The following is a 23,897-nucleotide window of genomic DNA, read 5'->3' on the forward strand; positions in this document are numbered from 1 at the left end:
GAGAGAGAGAGAGAGAGAGAGAGAGAGAGAGAGAGATACTCCACAGGAAGACTAAAACCTAGAGTAGAAAGATTACAGAATTGTTGCTTCATCAAAATAGCAAACAAGAATTCTCCAGCCCAGTGGCATAATATCAATGTGGCATTGCATTATTTAGTCATGTGCAGAACCATTCACCATTTCTTAGAATAAAGTCTATTCTTCATAGCACAATTTATGGGACATGTCTGTGTTGTACAAAAGTGGATTGCATATGGCAATTTAAAAAAAAGTTCTTAATGTTATTCTTAAAGAGGCAAAAATGGTGAAAGGAGAAACTATAAATGGTGAGGGAACAAAGAAAACCTACTACAAAACATTGAGAAATGCATTTCAAATTTCCCTCCCCAATGGTAAAAAAGAAATATAAGAAAGATGTCACTAAAAACATTTCAAGTAAACACAGAGAATCTGTCTGTGTTGCAACTGCACATACAGGGAGGTACTGTTTCTGATCAAAACATTTTACTGCTCAGGATTTTTCTCAAGGCCACTTTAACATCTTTGTTCCTCAAGCTATAGATCAAAGGGTTCACCATGGGAACCACATTGGTATAAAAGACTGAAGAGATTTTATTCTCATTCATTGACCCAGCAGAGGATGGTTTCAGATACATAAATGCACATGATCCAAAGAACAGAGAAACAGCAATTATGTGGGAACTGCAGGTGCTGAAGGCTTTGGACCTGCCCTTAGTGGAGCTTATTTGGAGTGTGCTATAGAGGATGAAACCGTAAGAGATAAAGATGGTGAGACTGGGCACAATGATGTTGATGCCCACCACAATAAATATAACCAGCTCATTGGCATAGGTGCTGGTGCAGGAGAGCTGGAGCAAAGGGAGGGCATCGCAGAAATAGTGGTTTATGATGTTTGCATCACAGAAGGTCAGTCTCAGCATGCATCCAGTGTGGGCCATGGCACCAGAAAGTGCCATCAAGTATGAACCAAGCATAAGGTTGGAGCATACCTTAGGGGACATGGCTATGTTGTACAAAAGTGGATTGCGGATGGCCACGTAGCGATCATAGGCCATTGATGTCAGCACATAGCACTCAGAAATTATAAAAAAACAATAAAAGAAAAGCTGGGTCATACAACCTCTGTAGGAGATAACATTCTTCTTTGAAATGAAATTCACCAGCATTTTGGGTGTAAACACGGAAGAGTAAGAGAAGTCTACAAAGGACAAGTTAAAGAGGAAAAAGTACATGGGGATGTGAAGATGTGAGTTCAGGCCAATTAGAGTTATCAAACCCAGATTTCCCAACACAGTGACCATATATATTACTAGAAATAGGATGAACAGGGGGACTTGGAGAATAGGCCAATCTGTTAATCCCACCAGTATAAACTCTGTCACAAAAGAGGTATTTTCAGGAGCCATTCTTTTCCAAAAGAATCTGTGGACACAAGGAGAAAAATAGAAGAGTTACATTAAAAGACAACACAACTCTCCCAAGAACATCTTCTCCCACCAGTGAGGTTTGTACCAGAAATATCTGAAACTAATCAACCTGAATCCACACAACCTGCCTTTTGTGTTGCCAGTATACTAATATAAAATTCTTATTAGAATCTTAAAACTAAATTCAGAACATCACACACTTAGCCTACATTAGTAAGATTGGTGCGAGCATACACAAACATGACTGTCAGAAAAACCCAGGAATAAAAAAGAAGAAAGCTGAATCAGAGTAAATTGTCCTCTTATCTCTTACTTCCCCCTTTTCTTGAGCCTCCTATCACTAGGAAATTTGGAGGCAAATATCTTAGCAACCTGGTGCTGACCTTCAGTGCAGATTACACACTAGTGGGTTTGCAATCATGAATGTTCTTCCTAATCTAAAACAAAACATGAGTCTAGGAATGATTAAGTTATTGCCCCATGTCACACAAAAGACCATTAATCTAGAAGAATGAGATATCAGTCCACAGAGAAGGAAATTAATGATTAATGCACAACTTTGGTGTCTATTAATTCTCTGAAATTCTCTGTTTCCTTTTCAAAGAGTTACCTCTACCACTCTCACTTGAGTCTTAGGATTGCACAAAATGGAAAGAAAATGATATGTCTTAGATCCCTGGTATTCATCACAAAATGTGAGAACATTCTGCTAAAAATAAAAAAAAACACTGAAAGAGAAACAGTGCCTGATTTCATCTGAATGGGAAATATAAATAATTGTATTCATATAGAACATTGGTGGCCAGAGGCCAAGGAGAGGGAAAATATAATATATAACAAAATGATTGAGCTTCGGAAATCTAATGCACAACGTGTTAATAACAGTTAATAATAATGCATTGTATATGTGATATTTACTAACAGAATGGCATTTAAAATTATGTTCTCACTATATGGATACACATGCACAAAACACACACAAAGGGTAGAGGTGATCGCTGTTGGAGTTATTTCATAATATGTATGTATGTCAAAATATCAAGTTGTATACCATAGAGATGCAATTTTATATGTTAATGATATCCCAAAGGGTTAAATGAAAATAAAAACATTAATATACATACACTTAAAAACTTACTTTCCAAAACAGGCCAGGCGTGGTGGTGCACTCCTTAAATCCCAGGCTGAGGTAGGAGGATCACAAGTTCAAACCAGCCTCAGCAAAAAGAGAGGCACTAAACAATTCAGAGAGTCCTGTCTCTAAATAAATATAAAATAGGGATGGGCATGTGGCTCAGTGGTTGAGTGCCCCTAAGCTCAGTCCCCAGTATGATGACCCCAACACACACACACACACACAAAACCACTCGTTTTCCACAGGAGAGAAAACCTCGGTGCTTCCTCATCATTGTTACTTATCCCTCTGGTCTTGGAAGGGTGGTATTAGACTGAATTTCTCATATTCCCTGGAAATCATTCTGAACTGCTGGTCATAATTTATAATAATAATTCTAGGTCCTGCGAAGCATCAGAGAAAAATAAACACCCTCCTTATTATTATATCTGGCACTCAATGAGACTGTGCTCTGACTATAAGCAGGATAGAAGCTTACTTTCTTCCTAGGGAACAAATTTTAGGTATAAATAGGAAGTGAGGGAATTAAATAATGATAGTCCTTTGGTTCCTTAGGGACTCAATGTTTAACTTGGGTTTTTCCTTCTCCTTAAGTACTGAACATATCCCATGGTAGAGCCAAATTAAAATTTCCATTTCCCCAGCACCTTGATCTCTCAAGAGAAATCTATTGTTTGGGTTCTTGCTCTGTTTGTTCCCACATCTTCAATGTAAATGTTCTGCGGAATCTACCCCCAGGCTACGTTACCTTTTTTTTAAGAAGTTTCAGAAAGTTTTCAAGGATTGTAGGAGTTTACTTCAGGGTTATCTCTCCAGAAATAGCTACAAAATAAATTTTATTCTGTTATATTGCTACTAAAATTTTAAGCTTTCAATGCCTAATGAAAATTTCTTTCTTTTCTTTTTGTCTTCTTTGTGGGTGTATGGGTGCAGGTTTACCAGGGATTGAACCCAGGGCCTCACACATGCTTCTCCAGCACTGTACCACTCAACTACACCCCCAGCCCACTTACTGGGAATTACTACCAGAGTATTCTGCTGAGTTCTTAAATGTGACAGTTCAGAAATGAGGCCAGCAATTCAAATTGCTCATGAAAAGTCCCATGCTAAACAATTAGAGTGTACGTGTTTGAATCCTACCCCTGTACTTCCTAAATGTCATATTTTGGAAAACTTACTTCACTTATTTGTGCCACAGTTTCATTTTTGTTTAGGATTTTAAAAACAGAATCTCTTTGTTTAGATTATTATGATAATTAGGTTAAAAATGGGTAAAATAAAATGCTGCATCTAAAAGTAGTCAAATGGAAGCTGTGGATACAGATGCTCCTGGAATAATTAAAGGGCTACATCTAGATAAAGTTCTCATAAATTTAAATATCTTAGTCAAAAATACTGGCTAGTACACATAACCTGCCAAACATTTTAGTTTGGCCTAACACCTGCCTAATGTGCTCAGAATACTTACATTAGCCTACAGTTGGGCATTGCAAGAATATCATACCTCACACTACGCCCCTTCCATTCCACCACCTGGAGACACCTGCCAGATCACAGCCTCTAGCACAGGAGGACGCTTTCGACCATCAGACTACCAAGGGAGGGCAGGCTCAGCAGCCCAGATCTGCTCACACCAGCCTGCGCAGGAACAAGCTCACAGTAGGCCCAAGTCTTTCCCATCACCAGTAGACACCCCCACCAAAGCCCAGCCTCTAGCACTGGACTGCCCCTTCCAACTAGCAGACTACAGCAGGAGTGTAGGCCTAGCCCAGATCTGCCCACACCTGTATGCATGGGATCCAGGCTCATAGTAGGCCCTGGTCCGTTCTGCCACAGGCAGACACCCGTCAGAGCACAGCCTCCAGCAGGGGACCACTCCTTTTGACTAGCAGAATACCACAGGGGATCAGGCCCAGACCAGATCTGCTCTCAGCAGCTTGCAATGAACCAGGTCCAGGATCCACACTGCAAGAAAGAAAGACATATAGACAAAATGAAAAAAAAAAAAAGAAAGAAAGAAAGGAAAGTGCCCCAAACAAATTTAAAACTAAATTTAAAAACCCATGGACACATTGGGAGCAAGCTTGGAAGATGGCGGCGAGGGGAGTGCATTGCCCCCGTGTGCTGCTTCACTGTGTGGGAGTATGACAAGTCAGGACTGCTAAAGGATATCTTGTTAGGAATTTCCAGCAATAGTGGGGTGCTCCGGAACCTGGAGGAAGGATTTCCATCGCACGAGGATAGGCTACGGGGACTCAAACACGAGAGGTTTGTCACACGGAGGGTAACACTGCTTATTCAGCAAATCACCCCGCGGCTAGAGTCTGCAGCGCGCGCTGGGATAGAGACGCAGGGTTACTGCGCTGCAGTTTCTGCCAGCCGTGCAAGCACCGTATTCAGGGCTGAATTCTGGGTTCGAGACAGGGGAAGGAAGCGGTCCATCTCTGTTCTCCACACCGGTCAGACCACAGAGGAGGCCAGCAGCCACCATGTTGGTAAACTGACGTCACCTTCCCTGTTTTCGACTGACCGAAGCTCATTCAGCCATAGAACAGGTAATTTCAGGCTGCAATTCGCCTGAGGCTTGCAGACAGATTGCTAGGGTTCAGCACCTGGGTGCTTTTTAGAATCTGATCTTATCGGAGCGAACACCGAGCGTGGGGCAGCCGAGTTCCGGCTCCCGGAACCGTCCCAGAACCGCCCTGGCCCAGGGCTGCGGAGCCTGCGGAGGCTGCTTCTTGGACCCTGCTACTATCAGAGCATACACCAAGCACTAAGCAGCCGAATTCTGGCTCCCGGAACTGAGCCCGCGGGGACTGCTTCTTGGAGCTTACACTTATAGGAGCTTACACCGAGCATGGAGCAGCCGAGTTCCGGCTCCCAGGACTTCCCTGGACCAGGGCTAGGAGCCCGCGGAAATTGCTTCTCGGTCCGGGTCCTGCTGAGGGCCGGTCAGGACTCACCCGTTGTTTTGGTTGCCCTGCAAGGGGAACGAAATGCTGCCATTCGCATAGGATAACAAAATGGCAGAGATCTGATGTCAGCAGAAAGCGGCGGAGGAGAGAACTTCATCAATACCAGCGGTGACATAAGCAGTTGGTCTCCTGGTAGGGGGGGTGAGGCACAGACACCCGAGTCTCCTCAATTTGTCCTCGAGCCAGAGGGGAGGAGCCGGGCTGCCGCCAGCGCCCGGAACAGGCCCAGTGGCTCGCCAGTGTGGTGACCGCGTGACCCCAATTGGAGAGGGGGCGGAGCGGAGCCGCCACCCACACCCGCAAGGTGGGCAGACCCGCGACCCAGTGGTACATGGGCGTGGTAGGAGGGGCAGGGCAGAGCCGCCCTTCGCGCTTGCAAGGTAAACAGACCTGTGACAGCCTGGCGGGTCAGGCCCAGTGGCCCACCAGTGTGGTACACACGTCACCCCAACTGGAGTAGGGGCAGAGCAGATCCTCCTCCCATGCCCGGATCAGGCCCTGCCGGTGTGGTGGTCACAATTGGAGTGGGGGGAGGAGCGGAACAGCCACCCGTGCCCGCAGGGTGAGCAGACCAGCAGTTCAGGCCCAGGGGTCCGCAGGCGTGGTAGGAGGGGCAGGGCAGATCCGCCGCCCGCGCCTCCAAGGTAGGCAGACCTACAACAGACCGGCGGATCAGGCCCAGGTGCCTGCCGGCGTGGTACAAACACCACCCTAATTGGAGTAGTGGCAGAGCAGAGTCGCCGCCCGTGCCAGGAACAGGCCCAGCGTCCTGCAGGCAGGGTAGTCACGACACCCCAATTGGAGTAGGGGCAGAGCAGAGCCGCCACCCGTGCCCGAAAGGTGGGCAGATCTGCGACCGACCAGTGGGACAGGCCCAGTGGCCTGCCGGTACGACAGACACGTCACCCCATTTGGAGTAGGGGCAGAGTAGAGCCGCCGCCCGCGCCTGCAGGGTAGGCAAACCTGCAACCGACCGGCGGATCAGGCCCGGTGGCCTGCCGGCGAGGTACTCTCGTCACCCCAATTGGAGTAGGGGCAGAACAGAGCCGCCGCCAGCGCCCAGAACAGGCCCAGTGACCTGCTGGCGTGGTAGCCACGACACCCCAATTGGAATAAGGAGAGAGCAGAGCCGCCGCCCGCACCTGCAGGAAAGATACGCAAGCAGTATGAAAAGACAAGGAAAGAAAGGACCACAAGCAATGCAGGTCAACGCAACTTTAGAAGAGGTAACAGCTGCAGCAGATGGAATGTCAGATAAAGAATTCAGGATATACATGCTTCAGATGATCTGGAGTATCAAGGAAGACATTAAACAGCAAAATCAGACAATGAAAGATCACTTCGACAACGAATTACGCAAACAAATCCAGGAAGCAAAGGATCAACTATACAGGGAGATAGAGGTTATAAAAAACAAGCAATCAGAAATCCTAGAAATGCAAGAAGCAATAAACCAACTGAAAAACTCAATGGAGAATACTACCAGCAGAGTAGAACACTTAGAGGATAGAACATCAGACAATGAAGACAAAGTATTTCAACTGGAAAAGAACATAGACAGCTCAGCAAGACTGTTAAGAAACCATGAGCAGAACATCCAAGAAATATGGGATAACATTAAGAGACCAAACTTAAGAGTCATTGGGATACAGGAAGGTACAGAGCTCCAAACCAAAGGAATGAGCAGTCTATTCAATAAAATAATACGAGAAAACTTCCCAGACTTGAAGAATGAGACAGAATCCCAAATCCTAGAAGCCTACAGGACGCCGAATGTGCAAAATCATAAGAGATCCACACCTAGACACATTATAATGAAGATGCCCAACATACAGAATAAGGAGAGAATTTTAAAAGCTACAAGAGAAAGGAAGAAGATTACATTTAGGGGTAAGCCAATCAGGATAACAGCTGATCTTTCAACGCAGACTCTGAAAGCTAGAAGATCCTGGAATAACATATTTCAAACACTGAAAGAAAATGGGTTCCAACCAAGAATTGTGTATCCAGCGAAATTAAGCTTCAGGATGGAAGATGAAATTAAAACCTTCCACGATAAACAAAAGTTTAAAGAATTCGCAGCTAGAAAACCATCTCTTCAAAACATCCTCGCCAAAGCATTACAGGAAGAGGAAATGGAAAATAACAATGAAAACCAACAGTGGGAGGTAGGACAGTAAAGGGGGGGGGAATAATCAAAGAGGAAAACAAACCATGTTTAGTAACAGAAATAAACAAATATGGCTGGAAGAACAACCCATATCTCAATAATAACCCTAAATGTTAATGGATTAAACTCACCAATTAAGAGACACAGGCTAGTAGAATGGATCACAAAACAAGACCCAACAATATGCTGCCTACAGGAGATGCATTTGATAGGAAAAGACATACATAGGCTGAAGGTGAAAGGTTGGGAAAAATCATATCACTCATATGGACTTCGGAAACAAGCAGGAGTGTCCATACTCATATCAAATAAAATAGATTTCAAGCCAAAGTTAATCAAAAGAGATAAAGAGGGACACTACATACTGCTTAAGGGAACCATACACCAACAAGACATAACAATCATAAATATTTATGCCCCAAACAATGGTGCAGCTATGTTCGTCAAACAAAATCTTCTCAAGTTCAAGAGTCTAATAGACCACCACACCATAATCATGGGAGACTTCAACACACCTCTCTCGCCACTGGACAGATCTTCCAAACAAAAGTTGAATAAGGAAACTATAGAACTCAATAACACTATTAATAACCTAGACCTAATTGACATATATAGAGTATACCACCCAACATCAAGCAGTTACACTTTTTTCTCAGCAGCACATGGATCCTTCTCAAAAATAGATCATATATTATGTCACAGGGCAACTCTTAGACAATATAAAGGAGTAGAGATAATACCATGCATCTTATCTGATCATAATGGAATGAAACTGAAAATCAACGATAAAAGAAGGAAGGAAAAAGCATACATCACTTGGAGAATGAACAATAGGTTACTGAATGATCAATGGGTTATAGAAGACATCAAGAAGGAAATTAAAAAATTCTTAGAGATAAATGAAAACACAGACACAACATATCGGAATCGATGGGACATATTGAAAGCAGTTCTAAGAGGAAAATTCATTGCTTGGAGTTCATTCCTTAAAAAAAGAAAAAAACAACAAATAAATGATCTCATACTTCATCTCAAAATCCTTGAAAAAGAAGAGCAAAACAACAGCAAAAGAAGTAGAAGGCAAGAAATAATTAAAATCAGAGCTGAAATTAATGAAATCGAAAACAAAAGAAACAATTGAAAAAATTGACAAAACTAAAAGTTGGTTCTTTGAAAAAATAAACAAAATCGACAGACCCTTAGCGATGCTAGCGAAGAGAAGAAGAGAGAGAACTCAAATTACTAGCATACGGGATGAAAAAGGCAATATCACAACAGACACTTCAGAAATACAGAAGATAATTAGAAATTATTTTGAATCCTTATACTCCAATAAATTAGAAGATAGTGAAGGCATAGATAAATTTCTTAAGTCATATGATCTGCCCAGATTGAGTCAGGAGGATATAGAAAACCTAAACAGACCAATATCAACTGAGGAAATAGAAGAAACCGTAAAAAGACTACGAACTAAGAAAAGCCCAGGTCCGGATGGGTATACAGCAGAATTTTACAAAACCTTTAAAGAAGAACTAATACCAATACTTTTCAAGCTACTTCAGGAAATAGAAAAGGAGGGAGAACTTCCAAATTTATTCTATGAGGCCAACGTCACCCTGATACCTAAACCAGACAAAGACACTTCAAAGAAAGAAAACTACAGACCAATATCTCTAATGAACCTAGATGCAAAAATCCTCAATAAAATTCTGGTGAATCGGATACAAAAACATATCAAAAAAATTGTACACCATGATCAAGTAGGATTCATCCCTGGGATGCAAGGCTGGTTCAATATACAGAAATCAATACATGTTATTCACTGTCGCGACCCCTTGCCCGCAAGGAAGACGCAACTCGGGAATCTTCTTTCAGCAGTTTATTCAGGCCCTTGATATTTCTTCTTCTCTCCTCTCGGATGCCCCTCCCAGCCTTAATAAAGCATCCCAAGCCCCAATGCAAAACTGCCGCGTGGAGCTTTCTCACAGGGTGGTGAAAAATCATGTGCCAACTCTCCCAGATAAGGAGTTGTTTGTCACAGACCACAGCGGAGCCAGCGTCATCTTGTAATGGCGACCATAATCTGCAGAAACGGCAGAAGCGGCTCACCACAGTTCCCCCTTTTCTGTTTTCTTAAAACAATACAGGCGAGAGTAGAGGTCCTATCCTACTGTGCAGAAGTGGCTGCATAGTATGACTCAGTCCTAAGGAGGCGCCTTCCCCAGATCTGAAGCCATATCAGCCGACGCCTTTTTTCGTGGGGCGGGGCGTGAACGCGTCTAACCCGCATGCAATAGGACATGCTCTCCTTGAGGTCCACGTCAAGGATCACTCAAGTGCAGTGCCTTGCCTCGCATCCTGTATCGTGACGATGGTGGACGAAGGGGGATAGCTGAGGCTGAACTGTGGCTGTTTATAATGACAAACAAGTTGACAGCACCCTGAAAGAAAGGCACGGACTTTAAGGCGATAGAAAAGCACTAGTGTGGAAACCCATCTGCGTGCAATGGCAGTAAGACCGGCAGAGTGCAAGGGCTTTCCAACACTAAGAGAATAACAAGGAAAGTCATGTCGATCCCAGTGCAATGTTATAATAACTTGGGGTGTAACGACCATGACAAAGGTTTACTGCTTAAGATGCGCAAGCCAGACTTGAGGCGAGTTGCCATTTTCTAAAGCTGCAAGAGCTTGTATGATCATAGCCTTATCGTGAGCACTGCGGGCCTTAAGGCGACAGAGAAGCCACAAACAGAGTACAACACTGAAGCAACACATTGCACCAAAAATGCCTACTCCCACCCACTCTTTGAAGAAGGAAAAGGCAGAGGATAGCCAACTGGTGAATTGACCCAAAGTCACTGGTTCGACACGGGTGCTATTCAAAACAGCAATCTGAGTTAGTTGAGACTGGATCAAGTTTTCTGCTTCCATGGACCAGGTTCCGGATAGATATTCCCCGATGATGCGGGAGGCATTCCTGGAATCATTAAATCTGACAGAGGTTATACATAAATGTGCACGTTGATCAATACAACCCAAATGTACTAGGTCAGACAATTCCTCAACTTGAGCTTGAAGCAGATCTATCCTTTGATTAGCAGCCAAAATCCCAGATAAAATGTGTTGATTAATTTTACTTTGGGATTCAAGTACAGTGGATGTTTGTTGAATAACCTGATTAATGGTGGCAGCAGTTTGTACCTGGCTGGCCATGGCTACTCCAGCTGTAACTGCTGCAGCAGCAGACACTGCCACAGCTGTCACTATGGCTGCCGTAATTCCAAAATCTCTACGGGCTCTAATCAGTTCAACAATAGGAAATGACTCTGGATCTGAAGTAACCGGGATCGGGACAAAGGTTGGAAATTTCATAACCATTGCCGTAGTCCAGGAGCCATTCCAACACTCAGACAAATAACAGGTAATATTAGAACAATTAAGCATCCCCTGTGATGTAACATTAGCCAAAAGAAACAGGAACGGAGATTGGAGACGGACTGCTGCGGAGGGTAATGTAGCATTAGATAATTGTGAATTATTTGCAGAAATTTTAAGCCTCCTACCTCGCTCCGAGTCTTGGGTACTGCCAGAAACATTAAACAGCCAACTTTGGACTCCTAATATTTCCCTGGGGAAACACAAGCGTGGACTAGACTAGCCCAATCTGAGGGAGTCATGCAAAATCTAGTAAGTCCCTCCACCTGAGTGAGAGTGAAAGCGGCATCTATGCCGTAAGTATGGACAGATTCTGCCAAGGTTTTAATTATCTTAAAGTCTAAAGGCTCATGATATCTTCCCCTGTTATTGTCCTGAAATACAGGGTATGCAAGTCCCATATCTGTTTTAACTGTCCTCCAAACTTGTGCATGAAAAGATCTCCCGGAACCTTGGCTCCCCCCCACATACGGAGGTGGGGCAATCGGCACCATATCTTCTTCTAGATATTCTACCTCCTCCTCCTCAGAGTTTTGTTGACCGATGTTAACTCCCTTCCCCTTCTTACAGTAGGCCTGCGTGCCCTGTGTCTCCTTTTTCTTCTTTTTCATTTTTATCTTATGTAGTTGTTGTAACAATATATCAAGGTCCTCAGAACTCTCTGAGTCGCTTGTGTTCTCAGGCGTTTTTAATTCGGTCAAGTCTGGGTAGAGCCTTCTCCTATTTTTATCTTCAGGCTCTTTTGCCTTCTCACTACTGTTACTTTTAATACTCTCTGCCACTTCACTACATGATCCTTCAGATTTTTCCTCATGCAATTGCTCAAGAATAGCTTGACCCTCACTCACAGCTTCCTGGCATTTACCATCTGTTATACATCCTCTAACTAACTTCCAAAGTGGTATAACGCCACCCTGCAAGGTACCTTGCTCATGAGCGAAATCTAGATCTTTCCCTAATTTGTCCCAGCTGGGAACCGTAAGACTCCCTGAAAAAGCAAACCAAGGAGCCGCTATATCAGCTTCTCTTAAAAACATCTGCAAAGTACTCTGCTTTATCTTAAGTCCTTTTGAATGTAACAACCCATCTAGGGCCAACAAAATTGGGCTTGAAGAAGCAACTCCCATAATGTTTTTAGAGCTATAAAGAAAGTGAAAGTACAAAAGTCCCCGCTCTCTTCGTTTTACAGGGGAGCGTTCCGTTCTATGAATTCCCCGCTCTCTTCCTTTTACAGGGGAGCGTCCCTGTCGTCACAACAACAAAAGAAGCACAAAAAACAAAAGCGAAATGACACAACAAAAGAAACACAGAAAACAAAAGCGAAAGTAGAAGCGAAAGTACACAGTGCAGCTGCAATAAAATGTAATGCTCTCTCTGTGTTTACAGAGGAGCTGCCCCGCTTTGGTCGCGGATCCCACTTACTAGGGACTAACCCCGCTTTGATAGCGGATCCCACTTATTGGGACTAACCCCGCTTTAGTCGCGGATCCCACTTACCTGGGACTAACCGGTGCACCACCCCTGACTGCTGAAAGTTCTGGTTCCCGGGTCTCGGCACCACTTGTCGCGACCCCTTGCCCGCAAGGAAGACGCAACTCGGGAATCTTCTTTCAGCAGTTTATTCAGGCCCTTGATATTTCTTCTTCTCTCCTCTCGGATGCCCCTCCCAGCCTTAATAAAGCATCCCAAGCCCCAATGCAAAACTGCCGCGTGGAGCTTTCTCACAGGGTGGTGAAAAATCATGTGCCAACTCTCCCAGATAAGGAGTTGTTTGTCACAGACCACAGCGGAGCCAGCATCATCTTGTAATGGCGACCATAATCTGCAGAAACGGCAGAAGCGGCTCACCACAATTCACCACATCAATAGACTTAAAAATAAGAACCATAGGGTCATCTCGATAGATGCGGAAAAAGCATTCGACAAAGTACAGCATCCCTTTATGTTCAAAACTCTAGAAAAACTAGGGATAACAGGAACATACCTCAATATTGTAAAAGCAATCTATGCTAAGCCTCAGGCTAGCATCATTCTGAATGGAGAAAAACTGAAGGCATTCCCTCTAAAATATGGAACAAGACAGGGATGCCCTCTCTCTCCACTTCTGTTCAACATAGTTCTCGAAACACTGGCCAGAGCAATTAGACAGATGAAAGAAATTAAAGGCATAAAAATAGCAAAAGAAGAACTTAAATTATCACTATTTGCAGATGATATGATTCTATACCTAGCAGACCCAAAAGGCTCTACAAAGAAACTATTAGAGCTAATAAATGAATTCAGCAAAGTGGCAGGATATAAAATCAACACGCATAAATCAAAGGCATTCCTGTATATCAGCAACAAATCCTCTGAAATGGAAATGAGGACAACCACTCCATTAAAAATATCTTCAAAAAAAATAAAATACTTGGGAATCAACCTAACAAAAGTGGTGAAAAGACTTATACAATGAAAACTACAGAACCCTAAAGAGAGAAATAGAAGAAGATCTTAGAAGATGGAAAAATATACCCTGTTCATGGATAGGCAGAAGTAACATCATCAAAATGGCGATATTACCAAAAGTTCTCTATAGGTTTAATGCAATGCCAATCAAAATCCCAACGGCATTTCTTGTAGAAATAGAGAAAGCAATCATGAAATTCATATGGAAAAATAAAAGACCCAGAATAGCAAAAACAATGCTAAGCAGGAAGTGTGAATCAGGCGGTATAGCGATACCAGACTTCAAACTATACTACAGAGCAATAGTAACAAAAACAGCATGGTACTGGTACCAAAACAGGCGGGTGGACCAATGGTACAGAATAGAGGACACAGAAACCAATCCACAAAACTACAACTATCTTATATTTGATAAAGGGGCTAAAAGCATGCAATGGAGGAAAGATAGCATCTTCAGCAAATGGTGCTGGGAAAACTGGAAATCCATATGCAACAAAATGAAACTGAATCCCTTTCTCTCGCCATGCACAAAAGTGAATTCAAAATGGATCAAGGAGCTTGATATCAAATCAGAGACACGCCGTCTGATAGAAGAAAAAGTTGGCTACGATCTACAGTCGGTGGGGTCGGGCTCCAAATTCCTCAATAGGACACCCATAGCACAAAAGTTAATAACTAGAATCAACAAATGGGACTTACTCAAACTAAAAAGTTTTTTCTCAGCAAAAGAAACAATAAGAGAGGTAAATAGGGAGCCTACACCCTGGGAACAAATCTTTACTCCTCACACTTCAGATAGAGCCCTAATATCCAGAGTATACAAAGAACTCAAAAAATTAGACAATAAGAGAACAAACAACCCAATCAACAAATGGGCCAAGGACCTGAACAGACACTTCTCAGAGGAGGACATACAGTCAATCAACAAGTACATGAAAAAATGCTCAACATCTCTAGCTGTCAGAGAAATGCAAATCAAAACCACTGTAAGATACCATCTCACTCCAGTAAGATTGGCAGCCATTAGGAAGTCAAACAACAGCAAGTGTTGGTGAGGATGTGGGGAAAAGGGTACACTTGTACATTGCTGGTGGGACTGCAGATTGGTGCAGCCAATTTGGAAAGCAGTATGGAGATTTCTTGGAAAGCTGGGAATGGAGCCACCATTTGACCCAGCTATTCCCCTTCTTGGTCTATTCCCTAAAGACCTAAAAAGAGCATGCTACAGGGACACTGCTACATCGATGTTCATAGCAGCACAGTTCACAATAGCAAGACTGTGGAACCAACCTAGATGCCCTTCAATAGACGAATGGATAAAAAAATGTGGCATTTATACACAATGGAGTATTACTCTGCATTAAAAAATGACAAATTCATAGAATTTACAGGGAAATGGATGGCATTAGAGCAGATTATGCTAAGTGAAGCTAGCCAATCCCTAAAAAAGAAATGCCAAATGTCTTCTTTGATATAAGGAGAGTAACTAAGATCATAGTAGGGACGAAGAGCAGGAGAAGAAGATTAACATTTAACAGGGATGAGAGGTGGGAGGGAAGGGGAGAGAGAAGGGAAATTGCATGGTAATTGAAGGAGACCCTCAGGGTTATACAGTGGAGGAGGTAGAGAGTGAGGAGGGGAGGGGAGGGGAGAGGTGGGGAGGGGGGAGGGGGGAGGATGGGAAAGGCAGCGGAGCACAACAGACACTACTATGGCAATTTGTAAATCAATGGATGTGTAACTGATGTGATTCTGCAATCTGTGTATGGGGTGAAGGTGGGAGTTCATAACCCACTTGAATCAAAGTGTGGAATATGATATGTCAAGAAATTTGTAATGTTTTGAACAACCCACAATAAAAAATTAAAAAAAAAATGATAAATAAACAGCAAGCTTTAAAAAAAAAGAAAGAAAAACATTTGAGAAGAGGTGGGAGAGGAGCTACAATTTTAAATTGGGTGATCAGGGAAGGCCTCTTTGAGAAGATGACATTGGATCAGAGACCTGGAGGGGAGACACAGGTGTCTTGAGGAGAAGAATGGTCCAAGCTGAGGACCTGTGATTGCAATGGAGGGACAGTAGGGGTCAAAGAAGCCTGGGACTCCAGACCAGAGTGCCTGATAGACCTTTGTGAATTCTGTCAGCTTTTACTTTTAGCGAGGAGGAAGTGGCTGGGGGATGTTTTATTGAAAGAGAGTTGTGATTTGACTATTTGCTACTGTATTAGCAGTAGACTTTCAGGAGACAAGGATGTAAGCAGGATCCCAGTTGAGTGAAAATGGTGCTTGGAGCAGTTCCTTAATACTGAAGGTAGCAGGAAGGGACTGCATCCTGGAAGCAGTGGGCAAACAGACTGAAAGGATGGCATTGGTTTTCTGGCTCAGCAGATGTTTTTCTCAACATCAAGATGGGTTTACTGCCTGGACATTTTTAAGCAATAACCTCTTCATTTAATTGTCATCCCATTCGATATATGTTGCCTTAAAATGAATGAAAACAGACCTGTGTTTTTAAACCTCTTACTGTTTATATTTTGCTATGGTTTTAACGTTGCCCACACAGTTCACGTGCTGCCAACTTCATCTCCAATGCAATGGTGTTGGGAGGTGGGGTCTGAGATGTTCTGACACTCACCCCCATGAATAGATTAACGCCAATTATGAAAAGGCTTGAGGCTTTTGAATCCTGCCCCCTTTTTCTTTTGCAGGAGTCAAATAAAGTTCTTTTATTTATAAAAAAAAAAAAACCCATGGACAGTGAAGTTAATGAAATGTCAGCGAAAGAGTTCAGAAGATTCATAACTAAACTGATCTGTGAATTAAAGAATGACCTAAGTGAGCAAATATAGGCAAAATTTGATCACTCCAAGAAGGAGATGAGAGAGCAAATACAGGCAGCAAAAGATTACTTCATGAAAGAGACAGAGACTCTGCAAAAAAAAGTCAGAAATTTTTGAAATGAAGGATAAAATAAACCAAATAAAAATCTCAATACAAAGCATAACCAACAGACTAGATCACTTGGAAGAAAGAACATCAGATACTGAAGATAAAGTATAGAGTCTGGAAAATTATGTTGATAACACAGAGAAGATAGTAAGAAATCATGAACAGAATATCCAAGAATGATGGGATAGCATATAAAGACCAAATCTAAAAGTTATTGGAATAGAGGAAAGCACAGAGTTTCAAACCAAAGGAATGCACACTCTCTTCAATGAAATAATACCAGAACATGTCCCAAACATGAAGAATGAATTGGAAAACCAAATATAAGAGGCTTACAGGACACCAAATGTACAAAACTAGAACAGATTTATACCAAGTCACATTATAATGAAGATTCCTAGCATACAGAATAAGAATAGAATCTTAAAAGCTGCAAAAGAGAGGAATCAGATCACATACAGGAGGAGACCAGTTCATATCTCATCAGATTTTTCAACTCAGACACTCAGAACCAAGAGATCATGGAACAACATATACCAAGCTCTGAAAGAAAATGGATGCCAACCAAGAATTGTATACCCAGCAAATCTAAGCTTTAGATTTGATGATAAAATAAAACTTTCCATGATAAACAAAAGTTAAAAGAATTTGCAACTAGAAAGCCTGCACTACAGAACATCCTCAGCAAAATATTCCACAAAGATGAAATAAAAAACAATGATGAAAATCAACAGAGGGAGGAATTACACTAAAGGAAAATCTAATCAGAGGAGAAACCAAGTCACATTAAATACCAAAAATAAACAAAAATGTTTGGGAATACAAATCATGTCTCAATAATAACCCTGAATGTTAATGGCCTAAACTCACTAATCAAAAGATAAAGACTAGCAGACTGAATCAGAAAAAAAAGATCCAACAATATGCTGCCTCCAAGAGAATCATAGGAACAGACATTCACAGACTGGAGGTGAAGGGTTGGGAAAAATTATACCACTCACATGGATTGTGAAAGCAAGCAGGGGTTTCCATCCTCACATCAAATAAAGTAGACTTCAATCTAAAGTCAATAAAAAAGGATAAAGAAGGACACTACATACTGCTCAAAGTTACCATACACCAACAAGACAAACAATGGAGTATCTACATTCATCAAACAAACTCTTCTCAAGTTCAAGAGTCAAATAGACCACAATGAAATAATTTTAAATAAATAATAGATCGTCCAAACAAAAGCTGAACAAAGAAACTATAGAACTCAATAATACAATCAATAATTTAGACTTAACTGACATACGTAGAATATTCCATCCTTCAACGAGAGAATATACTTTCTTCTCAGCAGCACATGGATCTAAATAGACCATATATATGCCAAATACCTTCTCTAAAATAGACCATATACTATGCCACAAAGCAACTCGTAGCAAATATAAAATAGTGGACATACTACCCTGCATTCTATCAGATCATAATGGAATGAAACTAGAAACCAATGATAAAATAATAAATAAAATCAACTCCTACACCTGAAAATTAATAATATGCTACTGAATGAACAATGGGTTACAGAAGACATCAAGGAGAAGATTAAAAATTTTAGAGGTGAATGAGAACAGAGATACAACATATCAAAATCTCTGGAACAATATGAAAGCAGTTCTAAAAGGAAAGTTCATCACATGGAGTTCATTCCTTAAAAGAAGAAAAAATCAATAATTGACTTAATACTACATCTCAAAGCACTAGAAAAATAAGAACAAATCAACCCCCAAAAAAGCAGAAGACAGGAAATAATTAAAATCAGAGCTGAAAACAATGAAACTGAAACAAAAGAAACAATTGAAAAAAATTGACAGAACAAAAAGTTGGTTCTTTGAAAAAATAAATAAAATTGACAGGCCGTTAGCCATGCTAATGAAGAGAAGGAGAGAGAAGACTCAAATAACTAATATACATGATGAAAAAGGAAATATCACAACAGACACTACAGAAATACAGAAGATAATTAGAAAACTTGTACTCCAATAAAATAAGAAATATGGAAGGCATTGACAAATTTCTAGAATCATATAATTTGCCCAAATTGAATCAAGAGGATATGCACAATCTAAACAGATCAATTTCAAGTGACAAAATAACAGATGCCATCAAAAGTCTACCAAACAAGAAAAGCCCAGGACTGGATGGATACACAGCGGAGTTTTACAAGACCTTTAAAGAAGAACTAATATCAATACTCTTCAATTTATTTCAGGAAATACAAAAAGAGGCAGCACTTCCAAACTCATTCTATGAGGCCAATATTGTTGAGAGCCACAGCCAAAGGGGCCCCAGCAAACTTCCAGCTGCCAGCAAACTTCCAGCTGCTGGCTGATGATTGGCTCACAGCGGCCCCAGCAACATCTAGCTGATTGGCTCCTCGGCCCCAGCAACATCTAGCTGATTGGCTCCTCTGCGGTGATGCTCATTGGACTGTTTCCCTGCCCTTTCAGACCACGGAGCTGCTCATTGGGGGACTTTTTTGGCTCCGCCCACGTGACCCAGCCAATCGGCCTCAAGAGCAGGAGGATTGTGGGAGGTGGAGAGAAGCTTGTGTGGGAGAGAGAGGCTTGTGGAAAGCCAGTGGTGGCAGTTGAGGCTCTGAGGGTTTTTCCTGAGAGACTATTTTGTTTGTCGTGTGTGGTTCTAAAAATAAAGTTAGTTTCTTTTGACAAGTGGCTCCTGATTGTGCCCAGCCAGACTGCGGCATTTGGTGGCTCGCACGGGGAGCGACTGAGGGTAAGTGAAACTGCTCGCCCCTGAGGGCAGGGCGAGAGGATGGGTAGCCATTTTAAGATTCTTCTTTTGTTATTTTGTTTCACTTTTGTTTTAAGTTGCCTGTCCCTGGAGATGTGTAAGATGGAAGAAAAACCGCTCACATCTGAGGAACAGATAGGGAGAAAGGACGGATGGACATTTCAGGAGGCTATTATAATGATTTTGTGTTGTTCCAATTTTGTTTCACTCAGTTTCAGTTTTGTTAGGCGTTATCTTGTTGGGTTGTATTATAGTAGAAATACGGGATCAGAAATTAGTAAAAAACAAACTGAAAGAGTGTTAAGTAAATTGTTAGAGGAAGGAGGCATCTCAGTAAAATCAAGAACAATCAGGGCATACGTTGATACAATACAAAAATGTAGCCCATGGCTTTTTAAGGAGGAGTTGTTAAATATATCACAATGGAACCATCATGGTGAAGATTTAAAAAGAATAGAAAAGAAAAGCCCAGGGACTCTGCCAGTTGGCACATTGCCATTGTGGACATTCGTATCTTGTTTGCTTAGTCCAAAGCCTTCAGTTCAGACAATGGTAGAGGAAGGAGAAGACATAATGATTCAAGTAAAAGAGAAGGTCTCTCAAGTTAGTCAGACAGAGGAAAAGATTCAAGTAAAAGAGAAGGCCTCTCAAGCTAGTCAGACAGAAAAAGAAAGTGTAAAACAGAAAAAGCCATCAGGGGGAAAGTTACAACAGGAGACTGCTACTAACACCTTTGTATCACCAGAGGGTGTAAGTGTCCAACCAACAGCACCACCTCTACAGGAGACTGCTACTAACACCTTTCTATCACCAGAGGGCGTAAGTGTCCAACTAACAGCGCCACCTCCATATGCTGGGAGGCCCCCAACCCCCGCAGTTGATAGTTGGGATCCTGAGACAAGGTCTCAAATATTAACATGCCCTGTATTTGAGGCAGGAGGGCAGCGATTTTACCAAGTTTTAAATTTCAAAACAGTGAAGCAGCTAAAAGAGGCTGTAACAACCTATGGTCCTCAAGCACCCTTCACTGTAAGCTTGGTCGAATCCATTAACAACTTGAACATGACGCCAGCAGATTGGGCTAATATGTGTAAAGCTGTGCTAAATGGAGGACAATACCTGTTATGGAAGGTTGCCAATGAGGAATTTTGCAAGGAGACGGCTAGGCGAAATGCAGCAGCTGGTTATCCTCAGAGAAATCTAGATATGTTGTTAGGAAAGGGACCTTATGAGGATCAGCAGCAACAAATTGCATATGATCCTGGCGTATACGCACAAATTGCTGCAGATGCAATTAAGGCATGGAAGACTTTACAAGGACATGGAGGTTTACAAGGTCAATTATCTAAGGTAATACAAGGAGCTAATGAACCTTATGCTGAATTTGTAGATAGGCTTATTCAAACAGCTACCAGAGTTTTTGGGAATACAGAACAAGCAATGCCATTACTAAAACACCTGGCTTATGAGCAAGCGAATCGTTGGTGCAGAGATATCATTAGACCATGGAAACATGAAGATTTAAACACATATATTAAATTATGTAGAGACATTAATGAACAAGAGCAAGTCGTGGCAGCTGCAGTAAAACAGGCTTTAGATGCCAGAGACATTAATGAACAAGGGCAAATTGTGGCAGCTGCAGTAAAACAGGCTTTAGATGCCAGGCCAAGAACATGCTACAATTGTGAACAAACAGGACATTTTAAAAGGAATTGCCCCATTGGAGGAGGGTTTAACAAAACTAGGTATCAAAGGAGTAGAATACCAGGTATTTGCCCACGGTGCCGTAGAGGGAGACATTGGGCTAATGAATGCCATTCTCAAACCACCATAGAGGGTACTCCATTATCAAAAAACGAACAAGGACCAGGTGTTTATCCACGATATCGTGGAGAAAGGCATTGGGCTCCATTGCCAAAAAATGGACAGGGGGGCCCAATGCTCCGGGGCCCCAAACCACAAATATACGGAGCACTGGAGGAACCCAGCAACCCCATCAGGGTAGTGCCCAGGACACATTGTCCATCAGATCCCTCATCAGACAAACCAGAGGGAGCGCAGGGTTGGACATCTGCGCCTCCGCCAGAGCAGTACTAACTCCAGAGATGGGAGTTCAAATCATTCCCACAGGGGTGAAAGGACCTCTTCCCAAAGGAACAGTAGGCTTATTATTGGGACGCAGCTCTTCTACTCTAAAAGGACTTATGAAAAGTCCTGGGTAATTGATCCCGATTATGAAGGTGAAATAAAAATTATAGCCAGTTCTCCAAAGGGTATATCAGTAATTTCACCAGGAGATAGAATAGCACAGTTACTAATAATACCCAGCCTACATGATAAATTTTCCAGTCGTACTGTAGAAAGAGGTTCCAAGGGATTAGGCTCCACAGGTGTAGATTGGGCTATGCTTTCTTTAAATTTAGATTCTCGCCCCATGCTAAAACTAAATATTCAAGGACATGAATTTAATGGGCTACTGGATACAGGTGCAGACCTTAGCATCATCTCTCGTCAAGAATGGCCAAAACATTGGCCATTACAACAAGTCACTCAAACGCTTCGAGGCCTAGGAGTGGCGACTAATCCCCATAGAAGTGCAATGGTATTAGATTGGAAGGATCCTGAAGGATGTGAAGGAACTATACAGCCATATGTATTGGATCATCTTCCCGTAAATTTATGGGGACGAGATGTCCTAGATCAATTAGGTTTGACATTAACAAATAACATCAACCAAAATGCACCCACTATTATGACTAGACAAGGTTTTAGGAAAGGAAAAAGATTAGAAAAACAAGAACAAGGTATAGCAGCACCAATACAAATAGATCAAGGGAGAGACAGACATGGGTTGGATTTTCAGAAAGGGCCACTGAGACAATAAAAATTACTTGGAAATCAGAAAGACCAGTATGGGTTCCTCAGTGGCCCCTGACTAAAGAAAAGATACAAGCAGCCCATGACCTGGTCAAACAACAATTAGCAGAAGGACATATACAACCTTCTGTATCTCCCCATAATACTCCCATTTTTGTCATCAAAAAGAAATCTGGTAAATGGAGATTACTGCAAGATTTAAGAGCCATTAATAATGAGATGGTTATTTGGGACCTGCTCAATCAGGGATTCCTCAGTTGTCTGCTTTGCCAAAAACCTGGTATGTTTTAGTTATAGATATTAAAGATTGTTTTTTTTCAATTCCAATTCATCCTGAGGATAGTCCACGTTTTGCATTTACTATCCCTGCACTGAATCATGAAGGTCCTGATCAGAGATATGAATGGAAAGTACTCCCTCAAGGGATGGCTAACAGCCCAACTATGTGTCAAATTTATGTTAACAAAGTAATCCAGCCACTTAGAAATCAAAATCCTGAACTACAAATATTTCACTATATGGATGATGTATTATTAGCACACAAAGATAAAAACACATTGCTAGAATGTTATGCCACACTTACAAACTTATTAAAAAATTATAATCTAGAGATAGCAATAGATAAAGTACAATTAAATTTTCCAATTAATTATTTAGGAGTTCTATTATCCTCAACCATGGTCCGTCCACCAAAAATTCAAATACGAGTAGATCAACTCAAATCACTTAATGACTTTCAAAAGTTATTAGGAGACATAAATTGGATAAGGCCTTATTTAGGTATACCAACAGGAGAGTTGGGACCTTTATTTGATATCCTAAAAGGTCCATCAGATCCAAATTCACCCCGAATGTTAACGCCTGAAGCAAGAAAGGCATTAAAAATCATTGAAACATATATGGAAAATATGCATTTGGATAGAATTGATATAAGTTTGCCTTTATTATTTATTGTACTACCAACAAAAAATATTCCTACAGGAGTATTTTGGCAAGAAGGTCCATTATTATGGATACATTTATCTTATTCTCCTAACACTATTCTTACTAGGTATCCTGAGGCTGTAGGACAATTAATACTCAAAGGAATAAAAGCAGCAAAGGGAGTGTTTGGAATTTCTCCCAATAAAATTATTACTCCATATACTATGAATCAAATTGATGAGTTAGCTAATGAGTTAAATACTTGGGCAATAATCATGTGTAAATCTAATGTTTCATTTGATAACCACTTACCATCTAATCCTTTATTGTCTTTTTGGTCATTGCATCCTGTAATTTTTCCAAAAATGACAAGAAAAACACCTATCATAAATGCTCCAAATATATTCACTGATGGGTCAAATAATGGTACAGCAGCAGTAGTTACCCCTGATCAAACTTTTACATTTTTAGTACCCAAACAATCAGCTCAAAAGGTAGAGCTTAATGCAGTTTTACAAGCTTTTGTGATGTTTAAAGATTCTGTATTTAATTTATTTTCTGATAGTCAGTATGTAGTTAATGCTATAGTATCTCTTGAAGATGCTGGTAGGATTTCCCCTTCTTCTACTGTTTTCTCTTTGCTTTCCACTATACAAAGTCTAATCTGGGACAGAAAAGATCCATTCTTTATAGGACATATCAGGGCACATACAGGATTGCCTGGAGCCCTTAGTT

The 23,897-nt window shown here is 41.6% G+C and overlaps 1 protein-coding gene across 1 annotated transcript; it reads right to left on the reverse strand.

Moving 5' to 3' along the window:
* Positions 1–494: 494 nt before the first annotated feature.
* On the reverse strand, positions 495–1,427 carry LOC124088867 (olfactory receptor 8B3-like). The gene has a single exon (XM_046438661.1). The coding sequence runs from the start codon at positions 1,425–1,427 to the stop codon at positions 495–497; it is 933 nt and encodes a 310-aa protein (XP_046294617.1).
* Positions 1,428–23,897: the final 22,470 nt, after the last annotated feature.

The sequence above is a fragment of the Marmota monax genome, unplaced genomic scaffold, assembly GCF_021218885.2.
Source record: "Marmota monax isolate L192 unplaced genomic scaffold, Marmota_monax_Labrador192_F-V1.1 WCK01_AAM20220418_F8-fsc00081, whole genome shotgun sequence".
NCBI lineage: Eukaryota > Metazoa > Chordata > Mammalia > Rodentia > Sciuridae > Marmota > Marmota monax.

Coding starts and splice junctions, on each gene's coding strand:
- LOC124088867 (XM_046438661.1), bottom strand. CDS start 1,427: ATGGCTCCTGAAAATACCTCTTTTGTGACAGAGTTTATACTGGTGGGA.